Source organism: Neltuma alba, unplaced genomic scaffold (genome assembly GCF_004799145.2).
Source record: "Neltuma alba isolate B1F8T4 unplaced genomic scaffold, ASM479914v2 tig00010578_pilon, whole genome shotgun sequence".
NCBI lineage: Eukaryota > Viridiplantae > Streptophyta > Magnoliopsida > Fabales > Fabaceae > Neltuma > Neltuma alba.
The window spans coordinates 128,252-147,500 of record NW_021635443.1 but is presented as its reverse complement, the minus strand read 5'-3'; the positions used below and the strand labels follow the sequence as shown (position 1 = coordinate 147,500).

The 19,249-nt window shown below is 44.3% G+C and overlaps 1 protein-coding gene and 1 non-coding gene across 2 annotated transcripts; both read left to right on the top strand.

Annotated features, from left to right (window-relative positions):
- The first annotated feature begins 7,889 nt into the window (after nt 1-7,889).
- Nucleotides 7,890-8,749, top strand: LOC114757178 (putative ATP synthase protein YMF19). The gene has a single exon (XM_028946184.1). It carries the CDS (start codon nt 8,208-8,210, stop codon nt 8,688-8,690), a length of 483 nt encoding a protein of 160 aa, XP_028802017.1. The 5' UTR covers nt 7,890-8,207; the 3' UTR covers nt 8,691-8,749.
- Nucleotides 7,949-8,022, top strand: TRNAM-CAU (transfer RNA methionine (anticodon CAU)). Its single transcript has one exon. It is a non-coding gene; the product is annotated as a tRNA-Met (tRNA).
- Nucleotides 8,750-19,249: the final 10,500 nt, after the last annotated feature.

The following is a 19,249-nucleotide window of genomic DNA, read 5'->3' as shown; positions in this document are numbered from 1 at the left end:
TTCGAGGGACCAGACTCCCTTGTTGGAAGAAAAGAAAGAGTGACCTTCCTTCTGGTGGATGTTTCCCCTCTGGTGGGTTTTTCCTTCGGTTCGGTTAGCGCAAAATGCCTATTTTGTTTTGGTATAACCAAAAAATAGAATTGCCAATGATGGACCCTAATTCAGTAAATCGAGAGGAAGGTTTTTCCGCTTCTGTTGATTCAGCAAAAAGAAAGTTATTCCCCGCCTAAGGCTAGAGACAAATCGAACCCTTTCGAGCTAATTTGAACCAACTCTCTCGCCTCCGCATCTGGACCGGCGCCACTAGCGAATCTAGTCTAGTTACGCTATTTTCTGTTTCAGTTCAGGAAAGCAAGCTAATCATCTGTTTCAGTTGCTGCAAAAGCAGAATCAATCATGTAAGCCTGGCCCAAGCCAACTACCTTTTCTGTCTAATCCCCTATTCCGTTTACGGCATGGACTACCAGGGTATCTATCTAATCCCGTTCGCTCCCCAGCCCCGGAAAAAGCACCGGATTGAACTTTAGCTTTGCTCTTCGGAAGCCTGAACTCAACTACCGGTAAGGAAGACAGACAGCACGATACGATCAGGGGTTCTTCTTTAGTTAGAGGGATCTCTCGCTTAGCTGTACCAATTTAATGCCTTAGCCCTGAAGACTGTTCCAAGCACAAATCCGCGGATGCGGATAAAGCAGCGGATCCCATTGGTGTTGATTGACCCAGCAACGACGAATATCTTAGCCCTAACGAGCTTATCTAGTCTAGCCAATTCCGATTTCTGAGCCTATCTTAGCTGGTGATCCAATCCGGGCTCCTTCTTTTCCTTAACCGGTGGCGAATCTAGCTCATTTCTTTTTCTTTTTAGTGTATCTCCGATTGACCCGCCCGGAATTCAATCAAGTTCGAAAAGATGTGACTTGACTTTAGAAAGATTATTAAAAGAGTGACCCTGAGCATAGGCCGACGCATGCTCATTCTATTTTCCCATAGTGGCATTCTCCTTCCTGATTCCAGAGCAGAGAGAGGAAATCTGTCTCATTCGGGGAGATAGTCAAGCATTTTTCTACCGGGCTCAGAGAAGAAAGATGCAAAGGCAGGGATTGAGTGAATATAATATATATGGGATTATCTCAAATTGATCCAAGGAATTGGAACTTATGCATTTCTCTTTCTTAGAGGCGATTCTTCCTGTAGCTTGCTACAAGTAAACTTACCTAAGCCCAAGCATTAAGCTAACGCTATTGAGTTTGATTTCTTGTTCACATACGATAATCAGATAAATCAGAGTTCCGATTCCTTTATTTAACTATTTCTCTTTCTGTAAGCTTTGCTTACTATGTAGCTCGACCGTAGGGAGAGCGACAGCAAGAGCAACGAGCAATAAAGAAGCGAAGAGGGTGCCCGGCTATTAAGATTGATCTTGAAAAGGCTTATGACAGGGTTGAGGCCATCAGGACCAGGAGCCTTCAAGGGACCCATGTCAAAGAGAGCTTGCTTGATCTCGCCTTCACTCACATTGCTATTCAGGAGGTTTAACATGTGCTTGTCAATGCGGAGATCCTCGAGAAAGCAGGACCTGTATCCACCCTGAAACCTTGAATTAAGACCCTCCAATCTCTTGAACAGGACAGTTTTCCGGTGGTTGATGTTTCCAAAGACTCTAACGTTCCACTTCTTAACTTCATGAACGAAGTTAGCCACATTCTCGTCCCAGTCTCTATCATGCCTCCACACTTCTTTGACAAAATCTCCAAAAACCTCATGATAGACCCAAGGGGCCAAGAAAGGAAAAGGCCTCTCCTTGCCAGAAAGAGGCTCGTTCTCAAACATCCGGAGGAGGTGATGATCAGATTTCAATTTGGGTAAGTGAGTCACCGCTGCGTTAGGGAACAACTCACACCAAGCTTCACTAGCTAATGCTCGGTCGATCCTGCTCTCACTTTCTCCTCTAGACCACGTAAAAGGTGGCCCTTGGAACCCCAAGTCCCTTAGGTCAGAATCTTCGAACCAAGCAACGAAATTATTATCAACATGCAACCGAGAAGATCTTCGTTCAAAAGAATATAAAAACAGCATTGAAATCCCCAGAAAGACACCAAGGTAAATGTTCACTATCCCCGATGCGCTTAAGGTTCCTCAAAAGTTCTAATCTTCTCTGAACTAAAGGACAACCATAAAAAACTGTAAGCATCCACTCAGGCCCCCCCTTTTCCCGGAACTGAAATACAGCAAGAGCATCCAGCCAAGAAGGTCCTATTTGAAAGCCCGGATTCTTAGTCTGCTTTCACTGAGAATTCAATATCTCATACACCAGCACCAGGGCTATACTTTGAATCACTAACTTACTGGTTTGCTTAATAGAACCTTCCTGACAGGCTTACTACTACAGCTACAGAGCTAGAACCAGTGGACTAAAATGATTCTGATTTTTCTTTCCTTACGAGATATCCCGGGGGATTAAGAACCTCTATCAAAAGGGATACGATCTCACCTGGGCCAGCTTTCTATCACGCTGACTTTATATATCCACTTTCTTACTTGGGACTTCCTGATCCACGCTAAAACTCCTACATCTATTCCTATATCACAATCTCTCTGTCTTCCTAACCGCTTTCCAACATCATCTTTCTCGCTCAAAGATAAACGACTAACTAAGCACTAGGTACGGTCAGCCTTAGACAAGACAAGCCAATCATTCACACCTGACTTTCTCTATAGAAACTTTTTCTATAGCTAGTCCTATTGAGTAAGGGAAGGGGTCGGTAGGCTCTCTATCTCAATCCGAGGAACTGAACTAGAGCTCAGGAAGAAACCAGCCCTAAATCCGCTTATGAGAACTTAACTTCACGATTGGACGGCTAAGCTAAGCACCAACTTCCGCAAGGACTGCCCTGAAGGATAGGACTTTTTTCTCTTACCAAGAGAGGAGAGACCCACGGGGCGGTAAGAGATTCAGACTGACTGTGAACCTTACGATTTTGCTATCTGAGCAGTTGGACTTAAAAGAAAAGTGCCCGGCCGGAAGAGAAAGAAAGAATTCCGAACCCAGCAAGAAAACGGATGCAGCAATCAATAACACTCCTCTCCCTATCGGGAGAGCTACATAGTAACCTCTCGCTTTGCTCTTCGATCTCGCTACTCGACTGTTAAGGAGAGGGCTTAACGCTCCTGCGCTGAAAGCATCAAACTGGATTAGATATAAGCCTTTAATACACCCGAAAGAGATGAAAGCCAATGGAAGAAGCGTATGAGTTGAAAGCAAAGAATGAAACTAATCAAACTAATGAGCTGTTAGGGGAGCAGTACACTAGAGGTAACATTCTGTCAGCAAGACTAAAAGGAGAGGAAGCTCAGAAGTGAGTTGATAGGTAATGATCAATCCAGCTGTGTTTCTGGCATTGGTTCTGTCAAAATCAAGATGCACGACGGTGTAGTAAGAACTTTGACTGAGGTGCGGCATGTTCCAGATATGTCAAAGAACCTTATTTCGTTGACCACATTGGATCTCGGTGGTTGTCAATTTGTTGGCGGGGATGGTGTTTTAAAGGTTGTAAAAGGCGCTCTAGTTGTGATGAAAGCTCATCAAGTTGGTAGACTGTACGTGTTACAAGGATCTACCGTTATAGGCACTGCTGCTGTATCTTCCTCCATGTCTGATTCAGAAGTCACTAGACTATGGCATATGAGGCTGGGACATATGAGTGAGAAGGGTTTGACATTGTTAAGCAAGAGGGGTCTTCTTTCTGGTCAGAGTACATCCAAGTTGGAGTTCTGCGAGCGTTGTCTCTTTGGCAAGCAAAAGAGAATCAGTTTCAACTCAGGGCTTCACAGAACTAAAGGTACTCTTGATTACATACATTCTGATCTTTGGGGCCCAGCACGTGTTCCTTCAAAAGGTGGTCCTCGGTATATGCTTACCTTCATTGATGACTACTCCAGGAAGGTATGGGTTTATTTTATGAAAAAAAAGAGTGATGTGTTTGTCACTTTTAAGCAGTGGAAGGCTTTAGTTGAAAAACAAACAGGCAAGAAGATTAAACGCCTTCGCACTTCTAATGGGTTAGAATTTTGTGATGGTGATTTCAACAAATTCTGTAAAGATGAAGGCATTGTTAGGCATCTTACAGTCAGAGGCACTCCACAACAGAATGGTGTCGCTGAGCGGATGAATAGAACTTTACTGGAGAAAGTTCGTTGCATGCTATCTAATTCTGGCTTATCCAATGATTTTTGGGCGGAAGCAGCTTCTACAGCTTGCTACCTAGTGAATCGTTCTCCTAATGCTTCTATTGACTGCAAGACTCCAGAATAAGTATGGTCTGGCCACCCTGCTGATTATTCTGAGTTAAGGGTATTTGGATGTCCTTTATATGTTCATGTTAATGATGGCAAGTTGGAACCTAGATCCAAAAAAGGCATATTCATTGGTTACCCAGCTGGTGTAAAAGGATACAAGGTTTGGTACCCTGATCCAAAGTCACCTAAATCTGTAATCAGTAGAGATGTTGTGTTTGATGAGTCAGTCATGCTTCATCAGAAGAAGGAGCCTTCTAATTCTTCTGAGACAAGTGTGAAGAATTCAAGTGAGCAGGTGGAGTTTGAGGTGGAGAATACAAGTTCTTCACAAAATGATTCACAATCAAATCCAGTCCAGCTATCTACTTCAGAGGATGCAGAAGATTCACCAGAGGTGGAGTCTCTCCATAGGAATAAAACATGGGTTTTAGTTAAACCGCCTAAAGACAAGAAAATTGTTGGCTGCAAATGGGTCTTCAAAAGAAAAGGAAGGAGTCCTCTCCGGGAGATGAAGGAGTCAAGTATAAGGCTCGCTTAGTTGCAAAAGGATACAGTCAGGTACCAGGTGTAGATTTTAATAAAGTTTTCTCACCTGTAGTAAAACACTGTTCCATTCGGGTTCTGCTCGCATTGGTAGCCATGTTTGACTTGGAGTTGGAACAGTTGGATGTCAAAACAGCTTTTCTACATGGTGATTTGGAGGAGCAGATTTATATGCAGCAACCTGAGGGATTTCTTGTTGAATATAAGGAGGAAAGCTCACAAGGGGAGTTACTTTACTTATTACTCATACTGAGACTGACTACTAACTACTAAGAGACAACTATCCAACTTGCTCAACTCTGAACTCTGAACTCTGAACTCGAACTCAGCAGAAACCTTACTCTTTACTGCTTTCTCAAGCCTACGGGAGAGGATTGACACCGATAGGGAAGGGTTACGGTACCTCGACTGTTAGGGATAGGTATTCAATTGCTCGACTGACAAGGAGAGGTATGAGAGAACTGAACTTACTCGAAGAGGGAGGATGGATGCGAATGAGCTGCAAGAATGCGTAGCAAGAGAAAGTTTTATCGACCGATAGCGACAGGGTTGACTTAGTGCTTGCTTGTTGGCTTGAGCGCGTTAGCCTATTGAGTTTGTTTTCTTGCTAGTTGCAGAAATAAGATCCGTTTCAGTTGAAGAAGAAGAAGTGAGGGAAGCCGTGCCAGCTGTCTGGAGTCCTTCAGTTCCAGGGATTGGAATGAAGTTACTCGACCCTAGGTAGAGGAACGGACAAGAGCAAGTAAGAGCAGCTCGAGACTGACTATTTCCGAACTTCATTCATTCTTATGATTCTGTAACTTCACTTTCCTACGGGTTTGGTTGAATTAAGACTTAATATTGCTTCTCTTTCCTTACAGTGTAACTTGCCTCAAATATTCTTTCAGTTCTGTTCTGAGATATCAATACAATACGCCCTGGAGCGATAGCAGAAGCGAGAGGGTCGGGCTCGATGTAATTGAGTCTTTCGATGTAGTTCCATGTCTTCTATGTCCCTCAGTGAAACCTTTGATATTAAGCCCGTTGGTCGAGCTACTGCGTAACCTGACTCACGAACGGTACCAGTCAACATTAGAGGAAGTGCAATACTTGATATGGGGCTATGGAGTTATCTTTCTTTCCTTCCCTTATCCTTATGTCTATGCTAAGCCTTAACAATCCTCCTTCCTTTCTTCCCAGCTATATTCTTTCTTTAAATAGTTACACCAATTCTCTTCCTGCGCTTACGCTTGCTACTATAGTAGCTTCTGACTTCATACGGCAAGAAAACGATCAGATAAATCCATCTTCTAGTTCCTACGATAAGATTTCTTTATCAGAGGTAGGTTCGAAGAGCTGCTTCGCTTCTAAAGAAGACAGGGAAAAGATACAGAGTCAATCTCATTCAAGTTCTTATTCTGCTTTCCATCCCGGTCTCGAGCTACCGTACCCTAAAGCTTCTTTCTTTCCTCCCCGCTCCGTGGCCGATTGGGGCAGGATGGCTACGACATTCTTCTGGGCCTACTACCCTAAGCGCACTACCGGGATCCGACGCCCCTTGTAAGAAAGCGTACCGAACCTGGCATTGAGTCAGGAACCTTGACTCGTTCACTCCGTACCAAAGCTTCTTTCATCAATCCTCTCGCTATTGCTCGTTTCACTTCCTCTCGCTTCGCTCGAGCATCTCCGAACGTGCCTATAGCTCAATACAATCCCGTTTTCTAAGGTCTTGTGTCTGCTGGGATCTAGTTTACTACAAAGAATACCTTCAGTAAGAAAATCTCGGGCTACAGCCTCTTTTCCGAACAAGCGTAAGCGCAGGAAGAGAATTGATCTATATAGCCAACTAAGGCCTTTCTTTTCTAGACCTTATATCATGGTTTAGGGAGAGCGTCTTCCTTCCTACCTTGCTTGCTTTAGAGAAGAGGGAATTCTTTCTTTACTGAGTTCTATTCAAAAGCTTAGGTAAAGCCCTTTAGTCCTGCTGTTCAGTTCCTGGGATAGGTATGAAAGGTTTGAAGAGCTTACTATACGCGCAGGAGATTGAGATAAAGCAAGATAGGACGTAGTTGCTCGACTGATAAGGAGAGGGTTGAAGCTGCTGTCTTAGTTCCTGCTTTCTTCTTTCTCTTTCGTCTTTGCGGAAAAGAGGCGGGCAATCTTGCGGAGAGTTGGTGGTAAATTCTTTGATATAGTTAGTGTTCCGCGAGTGGGATAAGGAGAAATCCGAGATCAAATAGAACCGCAACACCCCCGAGGGCCTTTTCATAAAATTACATAAGAGAGGGACAAATGCCGTCCCTTGCTTCTTTCTCTGTGAAGATAGACTGCTGTTTATTGCTTTGCGTGTCAAGTGCGAGATTGGATCAAAAATAGCGTATGAAAGGATTATGGTCTATCTAGTACAGTACGATCGATCAAGTCATTCAGTAAAGTCTCTTAGCTAGGTCTTTATGGAATTCTATCTATTAGCAGGTCGGTCTAGTTCCTAACCTTGATGGTTGAATTGGAATTAATGTACAATAAGAAGAGAGGCGAAAGAAGTTCGATAGCCATACTAGTGATTTGTAGGAGACGAAAAGTCTTTAGTGAACATTTCATGGAGAAAGCTTACATGTTGGGCCAGGCTAGTTTGCTTCGATGGTAGGAGTCCACGCTGTGAGGCAGCCATTTCCAACCCGGATGGGCCCTTTCTTTGCGATCCCAGAGTTCAGGATTGACGTCCTTTATCGAGCTTCTATCTTGATACAGTTGTAGTCCCGGCTATATGATCGGCCACAGAATGGTTGGTGGTATCCGAGTCGACTATAGCACACTAAGCAACCTGCCATTGATTAAAACAAAAACATCGATCGACCTTTGAATCGTATCATCTATGGCGAAGGGAATCGTAACATTATAATTCCAATTCATAGAATAGGCTCGTCGTCTCTTTCCTGTTGATGTGAAGTCGAGAAAAAATCTCGTAAGAGAAGAAAGGCTTTTTGCCTAGGATCGTACCGTAGAAAGAAAAGAAAGACTGCCTACTTGAATCATCTAGTTTCGTGTACTGATTCTTTTCGAGATTGGGTTGGTCTTCAGTGTGGGCTGTCTCCTCTATCAAAATAGTAAGAGAAAGAGAAGGGGAAGAAGCGGGGTAGAGGAATTGGTCAACTCATCAGGCTCATGACCTGAAGATTGCAGGTTCGAATCCTGTCCCCGCCTAATCATCTGAGGCCGTAGTCAGCCTCCATCTTTCTGATTCGTAAGTAACTCAGTGAGTGCTTTCCTTTTCCCATGTCTTTTTTTGTCAACAACCAACCACCATATATAGTCAAAAAAAACACTAGTCCTACGCTACAGGCTTTTCGGAGTTCAGTCTGTAGGTCAGAATTTTTTCTCAATCAATAATGCCTCAACTGGATAAATTCACTTATTTCACACAATTCTTCTGGTCATGCCTTTTCCTCTTTACTTTCTATATTCCCATATGCAATGATGGAGATGGAGTACTTGGGATCAGCAGAATTCTAAAACTACGGAACCAACTGGTTTCAAACCGGGGGAACTACATCCGGAGCAAGGACCCCAACAGTTTGGAGGATATCTTGAGAAAAGGTTTTAGCACCGGTGTATCCTATATGTACTCTAGTTTATTCGAAGTATCCCAATGGTGTAATGCCGTCGACTTATTGGGAAAAAGGAGGAAAATCACTTTGATCTCTTGTTTCGGAGAAATAAGTGCCTCACGAGGAATGGAAAGAAACATATTATATATAATCGCGAAGACCGTATATGGCACTTCTTCTCCTTTTCCTGGATGGAAGATCACTTGTAGTCATTCCTACATGCTAATCTATGTTCCATGCGGCCAAGAAATAATAATAAAATAAAAAAGGTATTGCTTATAATAGTTGCTCGTTCGTTCACGACCACTTGTTAGTCTTGCTACACTACACGACACGAGTGACGGGTGAAGTTGAAGCAGTAATAGAATATGAGGAAAATGAGTGTTTGAAAGAAGAGAATGTAGTTTATGCTGATGAGGGAGAATTGCTTGAGGTGGATGATGATCAGCGTGGTAACATGTTACATACTAGATGTACCGCTGGCGGAAAGGTGTGTGGTGACATTCTAAATGGAGAGAGTTGTACTAAAGTTGCTTCCAACACATTGGTGGAGCAACTAAACTTGAAGACAACAAAACACCCTCATCCATACGAGGCGCAATGGCTGAATCAACAAGGAGAGATTCAAGTTACTAAGCAAGTTCTGGTGCCGTTCTCTATTGGGAAATTCTATAAAGGTGAAGAGATGTGTGACGTGGTGGAGAGGCCGTGGCAGTATGACAAGAGAGCTGCGCATGGTGGGTTCAAAAAAAGTTACTCCATTACGGAAGAAATCTTGTTTTAGCACTTTTTAATCCTCAACAAGTGCTAAAAGATCAGATGGCCAATGAGAAGAAAAAGGAGAATTTATTTGCAACTAAGGGAGAAGGCTTTGTGCACAGTGAAATATCGTTATCCGGCTTGATGAACTACATGGCTCTAAAATCTTTTCGAAGATTGATCTCAAGAGTGGGTATCATCAGATTCGAATGAAAGAGGGAGATGAATGGAAGACAGCTTTCAAGACCAAGCATGGGTTGTACGAGTGGATGGTTATGCCATTTGGTTTGTCAAATGCACCAAGTACTTTCATGCGTTTGATGAATCATGTGTTGCGTAAGTTCATTGGAAGCTTTGTTGTGGTTTACTTTGATGACATCCTAGTTTATAGCAGGGATCTTGATGAGCATGTGGAGCATCTAAGGAAGGTCTTTGAAGTGCTGCAAGGAGAGAAATCTTTTGGCAATCTCAAGACGTGCCTTAACTCCGCTTCTTAAGACAGTTAAATCAGAGCCCAACCTGATTAGAAAGCCAAGTGCATAACCTAAAGCAAAACCACGATCAGAGAAAAACGAGGAGGACTCCCCTCTAAGGTGCTGGGAGCAAACCCCCGACGAAAGGAAGCTGAAAGTTGGGGAAAGATGGAAAAAACCATTACTAGGTATACCGACCGCCCCGTTGCTCGCATGAGTGAAGGGAAATGCAAGTATCTTTATTTCCAGGTTCACCCGTGAAGGTAGAAAGATTCTCGTTGCTTTCCCCTTTCCTGATAGGTCTGGGCCGGTCCTTTTTCTCACCTTGACAATCAAAACAGCTATTCAAACTCCCTAATAGAATGAAGGGCAGTTGGCTTCATGGCTTGCTATTTTATAGCTTTTTATAATCCATATCTGACAATATAAAAAGGAAGTATCCAGCGTGCTATCAGCTGGAACGGAACAAGGGCTTGAAGAGCTTTCTTGAGGGGTTACGGGATGAAGCTACTAGTACAAGACCAGACTTTTCTTTATTTTGAGCTTCCCCCGCTCGGAGTGGCTACGCTCCTGCACCTGCACTTCAGAGAAGGATATGAAGTAAATACTTTATGTGTTATACTTTTTTTCTTTTTTAAGATCTTGATTGGTTTGAAAGGCATATTGGTTCACGTAAGAATGCGCGTAAAAGGGAGTTATTCATGTTCAAGCTAGTTTTAACAATACCATTGTGACTGTTACGTGTGGTCGTGAGCTGTCCTTGGAATGAATGCCTTAGTTTTGTAAGCTCCTTCATGCCTTTGCTCCCGCAAGCGGGAAAGAGAGTACTCCTATCTTGCTAAACAAAGGGAGAGAGAGGAGGAAGGCAGAGATAGCAAAGCCATTGGTGGAGAGAGGTGGGGCATGCCAAATACTGATTACCGGATTGCCTGATTGCTAGTATGGATATATTCCCTTCGTACCTTTATGACTTTCTTACCTGCTTAACCGCTTCGCCCCTTTACCGCTTTACTGTTAACTAAACAGAGTCTTTATCACCTTAAGTTAAGGAGCAATAGACGGAATTAGTGATAGCTGTACCAATTAGATGAAGGAAGCAAGGGAGTCAATAGACTGTTCGTAGCGAGATAAGACTTTTAACGCTTTCTTCATTGCGCAAGAATTCATATATTAGTAAGGAACTGATTGATCTGTAATAAACTGTCTTAGTCTTACTAGCACCCGTAGTAGGAAAACTTAGAGGAATGGGTAGCGTCTTTACCTTCTTTCATGATGTAGTTGCTTATCCTTTAGGGAAGCATTTCACTCCTTAAAGAGATGTGGAACTCTTTGACAGCAGGAACTTGAGACTCGGCTTAGTGTCTTACGTGATAAGGCCTCTCTTTAAGCATCAAAACAAGAGTTACAGGAGGCGAAGTAGGAGTAGGAGAAAAACAAGTTCCAGCACAAAAATAAGCTCTTCGACCACTTTGTAGCGCTCCTTTTCTAGGCTACGTTCGACTCGTAGAAAGAAGATTCCGAGTTTCAATCGCCTGGCCGATGTCACATCAAAATGATTAAGACGATTCTTTTTCCCTTCGATCATTATCCACTTCAACTAGAAAGAACTAGGAGAGGCACGTTCGGAGATGCTCGAGCGAAGCGAGAGGAAGTGAAACGAGCGATAGCGAGAGGATTTACTCCCCAGCCAGAATCCGAATCTTAAGCTTAAACAAAATCATTCCCGTCCTCAGCACCCGAATCATTCCTATCTGAATCTCCATCCGCCGCATTTGAATCAGAGTACGGAGGTGCGGCAGGTGGTATCGTATATAAGATAACTCTTACTTTTAGGATAGGAGTGCTTCGGCTTCGAAATAGAAGAAGTTGTTTTCAAGGCAACTAGATATTTCGTAAGAGAAGAAAGCCGAACCTCTGATCGGCCTAGACACATAAAAAGAGTCTTGGCGTCGAGAGATATTCCGTAAGTAACTCAGTGCATGTAAGGCTTGGAAAAAAAAATGAAATATGAACACGGTCGTACCGAAGTTTGAGCGAATAAGAAGAGGTCATGACTCTCGTTCACACTGTTCGTCCTAAATTACGTCCATTTCTCTATTCGTTATTAATCTTGCTCACTTTGTTTTACTTTCTTTCTCTGTGTCTGGGTTCAGTTGAATTCTTTCATGCCTTACTTTCAAAGGCTGGGGTGTCGAGCCCTATCTTGTTTCTTGCTGAGAATTGGATGCTCCAGCTGGATTGCATTTTATATTTATTTTTCTGTGCCCGGGGAAACCCACGATTTTGCTCATTCTATGTTGCCTGCCAACCCTCCGCAGGAAGGAGGGGAGGCTCCCAATCTCCCCATAGGGGTCATGGGGCCGGCAGCCCCTAGTATTGACTTCTTAAAAACAAAAATACTCCTCGTTTTCCGTTCCATTTCGCGGGGCCGTAGAAAACCGCGAACCAACTTTTTAGCCGATATTCAGGCGGCTGGAAACGGCTTCCCAGTTTTTACGCCTGAAAATAGCTCAGGTTCTAGAGGAGCTTTCGAAAAACCCGGAGCGATGGAACAATTGCGGTCACAAAGCCGCCGTCGAATTAAAGGTTTTGATCAACGATTGAGAGAGGGAAAGAGGGCTCCTTTCGGAGACATTGGATAGGACAGCTTTTTAGTTCTCACCTGTTAGAAGCGAAAGAGGAAGGTTTCTTTTGGGAGATTTCGTTTGTCGTGAGAGCTTTCAATTCATACATAGAGTCCTCATTCATTGATGGGAGAGTCCCCACCGGTCAGCGATTTGGTTTTATGCATTACACAAGGTGGCACGGACGAGTACTAATTTAATTGGGTACGCAAAAGCCTAACTCAGCTAAGCTAATAAATGCTGCATAAGAGAGTGGGAGGCCGGCCCCTGCCCATCTGGAGGTGCACACCCATTTAGGAACATATGCAAAAAAGGGGTAAAGAGAGAAGTCAATGGAGAACTACCAAATCCAATGACTTTGATTTGTTCGTACCATTCTGTCATCGATCACTGCTGGGTCGGTTGGTGAGTCACCCCCAAAAAAGCATCGAGAAAAGTCAAGCATATATGTTTTATGAAATGATCAGCGGTCTCATTTATGCTATGCCCTGCATCGTGTTCGTGTGTGTTTATTGAGCTTTCTTCACTTCAGCGCCATGCGCTTTGCTTCGCTTTATAGAAGAGAGAGACCGTTGTTTTGTTTTGAGAGTGAAAAGCAAGCGCAAGCGATAGAAAGGATAGTCCCTCGCGCGTTCGCGCGAAACTACTATTGGTGAGATCATTAGTGAAAGAAGGACCAACGACGATCCTATCCTAAAGGAGCAGGAGGAGTCAGTCTTCTTTGAAGATCGAGGAACGTAGTGTCGGACAATTATGCCATTCGGAAGAAGTCTTCTACAGAGGGAAAGCAGCCTGTTACGAGTAAGTGGAGAGGAAAGATCTCCAGAGATTCTTATCTCATTCCATTCCAGTGGCTCGACCAGTAACCAATGGCGAAAACTAAAAAATCCATGGTTTCCCGGTAGAACCCCATTTCGCCCAAGTTGTTGCGAAACCGGAAAAAAGAAGCGGTTTTTCGCACAGCTTGCTCATAGTGCGGGTCCCACTTGTATATTGTATTTGGCCGAAGAAGCATCGGACAGGTTGGAGTTATTACCTTCTTTGGACTCTATGGACCAAGATCTGCTTTCATTATATGGGCAATATCGATCTACTTTAGTAGATCATATGGATGTAGAAAAAGCTTCTGATTTTGATGAATTGGAAACATCTCTTTTCCATTTTTATTTACCTAGTTCATATCTTTGTTTCGTGTGTTCCCGGGAGGAATTCGATCTCTTCAATCTCGGGATACCACCTAAATAACTGCGGCCAGAGAGTCAAATAGGTCGGGAAGAAAGAGTCTGAGGTCGGGTTGGACGACATACATCTTGGTTGGTTCCCCATCCTTGCAGGGTGATGAGACCAATAGCTGTGGAGCACAGATGACCATCTCTTCGAGCAGGGATATGGGGTTGGGCCCCTAGATCCAAGTCTAAAACAAAAAAAGAGAAAGCAGGTTGAGGGGAGGCAAGGCTGGATCTCATGAGTAAGTGACTCGCCGAGTTACCATGGTCCAGCCGGGTCCCGATTCCGGACACTGAGCGAGCTTTAATTGAAGTAGGGGCTGACGTCAGCGACACGGGGGAAAGCTAATGCGATTTTTAAATCATGTTTCAAGGAACGGAATGCGACTATCAGTTTCCTTTGTCCAAAAGCTTTCTGACCGTCACGTGAGAAGATATGGGAAAAAGCAAAGCGGATGAGATGGGACAGAAAGGCCGCCGAGTGGCAAGGGGCGAATCCCTTCCCTTCCATTCCCTACACTGAACGGAAGGTCGGTACTAGGAATCTATCAAAAATATCTGGTCCGGGGAGCTATCTCACGAACTGAACTTCTGAATATTAGCTTTGCAACTACGTGCTTCGAACCTTTCCTGGGATTGTTGTGCCTGCTTGTCCTCATCGAATTGGAGAACTTTTTTGTACGCCCCTTCCTTCCTCTCTTCTTTTCGAAAAGTCAGACTCTGCTCAGGGAGTAATCTTAGATCGGGTCGTGCCCCCCCTTCCATCACCCTCGGGGGAGGAATCATTCCATTCAGCAGTCCTACGTGGGTCAGTGAATGTCTTTGATGAAAGGATTAGACGGTGACAACTAATGCTGTTCACAATGCATGCTGGTTTTTATCCCTCTTCTCCTGCTCTAGTTGCTGTTGTCTAAGCTGATGTCTTTAAGGGTTCAGGGAGGATCAGCATATGGCTGGCTACTTCTGAACCTTGACCTTCGCTTCCCGCTGATCCCAACGTGTGATAGATTGATTCTAGTAATGAAAGTCTTCTCCCATCCGACTGGATCTTTCTCTCTCCATGGGATGAAGTCTAGTGTTCAAGGTCTTTTGGATTGGGCTGTGATCCCTATCTTTTTATAGAGTCTCTTTCATCTAATGGAATGTGTTCAGTATCTCTCTCAGGTTTGAATCTTTTCCTTTTTCATTTATCTGGTGAATCTATTCCCTGGCATGCCTTTGGCAAAGTCAAGTGATGTGGAAAAGTAGCGCAGGACATTTTCAGAGCTGTATGTCAGGTCGAAGGTGAGAACTCGTGCTGTGAACAATCCCTATCATCAAATCTCTGAGATCAGGAAGTGGCCGGGAAGCTTTCCATTCCCGTACGGAAGATGAAAGACGAACCTCTGGTCTAGTGGTTGGAGAATATCGAGCGGCTGTTGAATGTATTTATTTCCCCGTCATTGTGAGCTTTTGCGAGTATAGATATCAGCTCAGGTTAGAAGATGCTGCTGACTTAGCTCGTCCTATCTCAATCTAATGTGATCCCCGAATTCCCTTTGTCGGGACTTTTTCATCTGAGTAGAATGCTCACTCCATTCAATTCCCTTAACTGAGGGAAGGGGGGTTAACTACTTCACCTTCGGAAATGCACCCTAAAAGACTACTTTTCTCAGTAGCTTTCGAAGCAAGAAAATCAGTAATAGATCTGACCGACCAGTCATGTCATCGTGGGACCTAATTTTGGGACAAATCCCGAATCCATGAAATGAGATATCGGTGCTAGAAGCGAAAGTCAAGTGCTTGGCGAATCGATAGTGGATGGTTCCCCTTTGACTGAAGATGGGGCTTCCCTTGCCGCTGCTTTATCTATGGGGCAAGCTCTCTCCTATCCTGTTAGTTCGCGTTGTTCGCTTTGACCCTTTCTATCCCGGGACGCTCCTCGTTGATTCGAGAGTCTGACCAGACTTCGCTCCTTAGTCTTTCAATTAAGCGCTTCTACCCGCCTTGCAACTCGGCTATTAGATCCTTTCCTGGGATTTCCCTCAATTCCATTAATTAAGAGGGGTCCGCTTCCGAACCTCTTCAACTCGTTCAAGCGGCATGAAGCTCATCTTCATTGACTGACTCGGAAATGAGCCCGTCACCCGAGAAGACGGACTGACTGGCATCGTACAATATAGAAGGCTGATCCCGCTTTGTTAGCCGCTCCTTCATCTGTCAGTTAAGCTGCTGATAGCTCATTCCCTGAATCATCGGACACAGCCATACCTTATGTGAGTTTGTTTGCTGGAATAGAGGTGTCATAGGACTTCCCCGATTCAATTAAAGAAGGAATCTCATCTCTCTTCCAATACAAATAGAACAGGAAGAGTAGGAAGTCCGTAGCTTGTAGCTTGGCCTGACTGCTTCCTCCACTAATTGCCGGAAGAAGGCGGCCGTAAAAGAAAGATCTTCTACTTCAACCAGGCATCCCTCAACTGCTGATGCGGCTGCTACGCTTTGATTCTTTATTCCCTCTGCAGTTACTGGATGGGGTGGTATATTGGATCCAGACTGACCACCGTAGTAGGGCGAGAAAGTGATTGATTCAATAGACGGTTATCCATAATCCAGTCTGCAAGATATTTTCGATTGGGCTTGAAGAATGCTCTACGGTCGAGTGGGCTATCGCTCCCGTTCGCCTCAACTCTTTGGTTCCTCTCACGGTATCAGTTCAAGTCCTTCCGTTCCATCCCATTTCCTCCTATCCTGATGGTTGAGCTTCGGAGCTCACGATGTCAGAGTGGCTGTGGTGGGATGATCTAGCTGCTGGCATTCCTCGGAAATTCAGCCTTAGCTACTCGACTGCCCTAATTCGCCTAATGGTCCCGGCTTTTCCCGCTAGCGCTACTCTTGCTTTTGTGCCAGCTTGCTTTCATATGGGCGTCCGGGGGAGACATTTGGAACGAACAGAGGTAGAGGCGAGGATTCATTCAATCACTGTCTTTTCCCGCCTTCCGGTCGATTACAAGACCTCTCAGATAAAGCGTTCTCCTCTCGCTATTGGTGGTCGAGTGGTTGGGTCGGGAGGAGAAAGAGAAAGATGGGTGGGTTCCGTTCAATCCTTAGAATTGGCGATCGTGGGTCTTATTTCTGCCCCGCCCCCTTCTCTGACTCGAAAATACACATATTTCATAGCTGGAAGATGGAAAGTTCATTCTTTATTTTCCGGTTGCTGGTACCGGAGGAATCGATCAGCAACTTCGATCATCTCTTCAACCTCTGGTTGCTTCATTCATTGATCCAATGTTTATACCTTCCTCCCTACCCTGGGACTACGCTTGAACGTGAGCTTCCGGCCCCCGAGGAACTTCACTTTTTTTTTTTTACTTCTTGGTTTAGGGCCGTGTGCAGTAATCTCATCCGCAGGATAGGTGGGAAATATATTTGTATTTCTAGACATAAAAAACTATCGCTTTTAATCAAAATCGATCGATAAAGCTATCGTATAATAGGAATAAATCAATGACTTCTATCGTAGAATAAGAATGAAAGCGATTTGGTGCGCTCACTAAATCGAGAAAAAAAAAAGGCACAAACAAGGAGAGGTACTACTAGTTACTCGACTGTAAAGGAGAGGGACGGTAAGTTCTCGAGCAAAGCGAAGAGGTACGGAGTCGCTCGACTGAAAGGAGAGGGTATTACCACGAGAAGGCATCTGTTACTTCGTTACAGGGCCTATTTGACTATTGAGAATCTTTGTTTCCCACCTCCCAAAGGTTACCCCATTTCTTAGGTCTCCGACCGCTGCTGCTTCTGCTACGGCAGAGGATGGTGGAAAAAAGACTAAGGTGTGTGAGTTCGGCTGTATAAGACGTCACTGTGACTGCTGCTCCCATAGTCTACAACTGAGAACCGCTTCTCTCTGGTCCCTCTCCTTGCTTCTAAGGTAGGACCATCCGGTTTGATTCACTTTCCAGACTAGGGGCCCTTTCTTCGAGCTGTCACTCATAGATTCTGACTTTGATCTTTAGGCGAAATCAAACTCCTTTCGTCCATGAGCCCATACTCTCTTCCGTCACTCCACTCGATCAACATAGGGGAGGGGGTCTTAGCGAGTAAAACAAGAAGGAAGACAAACATAAAAAGTAATTTAGAGGGAGCGAAGTGAGTGAACGGTCTCTAATCAAAGAGTAAATTCCTGGGAAGAGGACCTCGTCCTCTTTCTCTTTCGATAGACTTCCTAAAGGATGATCTAGCTGTGGATGATGTCCCAGCTCGAGAGGTCAACCTTGTAATCTGAATGCCTGCCCCTTCTTCTTTCCTCTAGCGGGCTTTGTCTCATATCACATTCATTCTTCTATGTTATAAGCCTCTGGCTACTCTCGATACCTCTTACTCCAGAATAGTCACGCTTCCCAGTCTCTCAGCGAGTTAGAAGGCGATTGAGGAGTTTTTTTAATCAATATCCGCTATTCTGCATCTGGTCTTTCCGTAAGCCTGCCCATCGAGCTGAGGAGAAAGGAAAGAAGAGCTGGCTTTGTTGTTCCTTCCCGCGATTGGAATGCCAACCCTAGTAGAAAGTGATATTGATTCTTAGCTTTTGAGCAAATAGGATGAGACTATCATCCGAAGTATTGAATACGCTTTTATTTATTGTCGAAATACCAAAAAAATGGACTCGTTGGTTGAAACGAAGGATTTCTAATGGAAGGGAGCAGGCAAAGTCTAGCTGCCTATTCTCTTCCTTAAGTCCCAGACTTTCTAAGACTAGCAGCCTAACAGCGCTCACTAGTGTTATTCCGTTCTCAGTTGATTCAATAGCCAAGGGGCGAAGCGGCCCAATAGCTGCGCTTACAAGAGATTCAATGGCATCGCTTCTTCCTCTAAGCATGCTACCAGTCCACGCTACGGATACTGACTCTAGAGAACGTCGAATCATCATCGCTGAGTCAACAAGACTTGTGACAACAGAAGGAAGAGCCTATCTTTTCTCTATCCTGGAGCCACATTGACTCATTGATAGCACTGGGATGAAAGACCAGCTTCTTCAACAAGAGCGGAGTCGCTCACTGCTATCTTCTCCACCTAATCCACTGCTGATCGAGTCGAGCTAAGCGCAGGGCTTATTCCTTAGCCCAAGCACTAAGCGAAACCTTCAACAGCGGAGAACAGAGCTGCAGCAAGACCCTCAGATTGAATAATATAGGATTCAGTATCAGAAGGCTTGAGTACGAAAGTGGGCTCTTCCTTTATTACGCTATTCTTCCCAAGGGAAAGAGAGAAGACCAAGAAGACCTAGCGAAAGCTTGAAAGCAGAAAGACAGACGGGATCTTCTTCTTTATAATACGATATCGCCAAAGCAAAGAAAGCTCAACCAACCCTTTTTCACAAGAGCTTCACCCAAGAGGGAAGACTCATTGTAGAGAGAGACCGGCCGATGGGGTTATTAAATTTCAGGGGTTATGGCGTGCGTGAGAGAAAGAGTACCATTTCGGGTGTTCCCTTTCCCTATAGAGTAACACCTTTTCTCTATAGAGTAACACCATTGGTTAATGGTATTTTTTTACCTCCTTCCTTATATATGTAATTTGTAGAGTGAAGTGACTGTAGGGGGAAGACACGAAGGCATTAAGAAAGCAATTGCCTTCCCTGGTGCGTGCCTGCTTGAGGCTGATTCGTATGCAGCGGCATCTGTATTTGCGCATGTGGTTAATTTTCAAGTCACCAAAGCATTCTTTTTGACCGGGCTAAGGACCAATGGGGGCACCTTCTCTTA

What these genes read in the sequence shown, in the direction of transcription:
- LOC114757178 (XM_028946184.1), top strand. Translation starts at nt 8,208, where the DNA reads ATGCCTCAACTGGATAAATTCACTTATTTCACACAATTCTTCTGGTCA.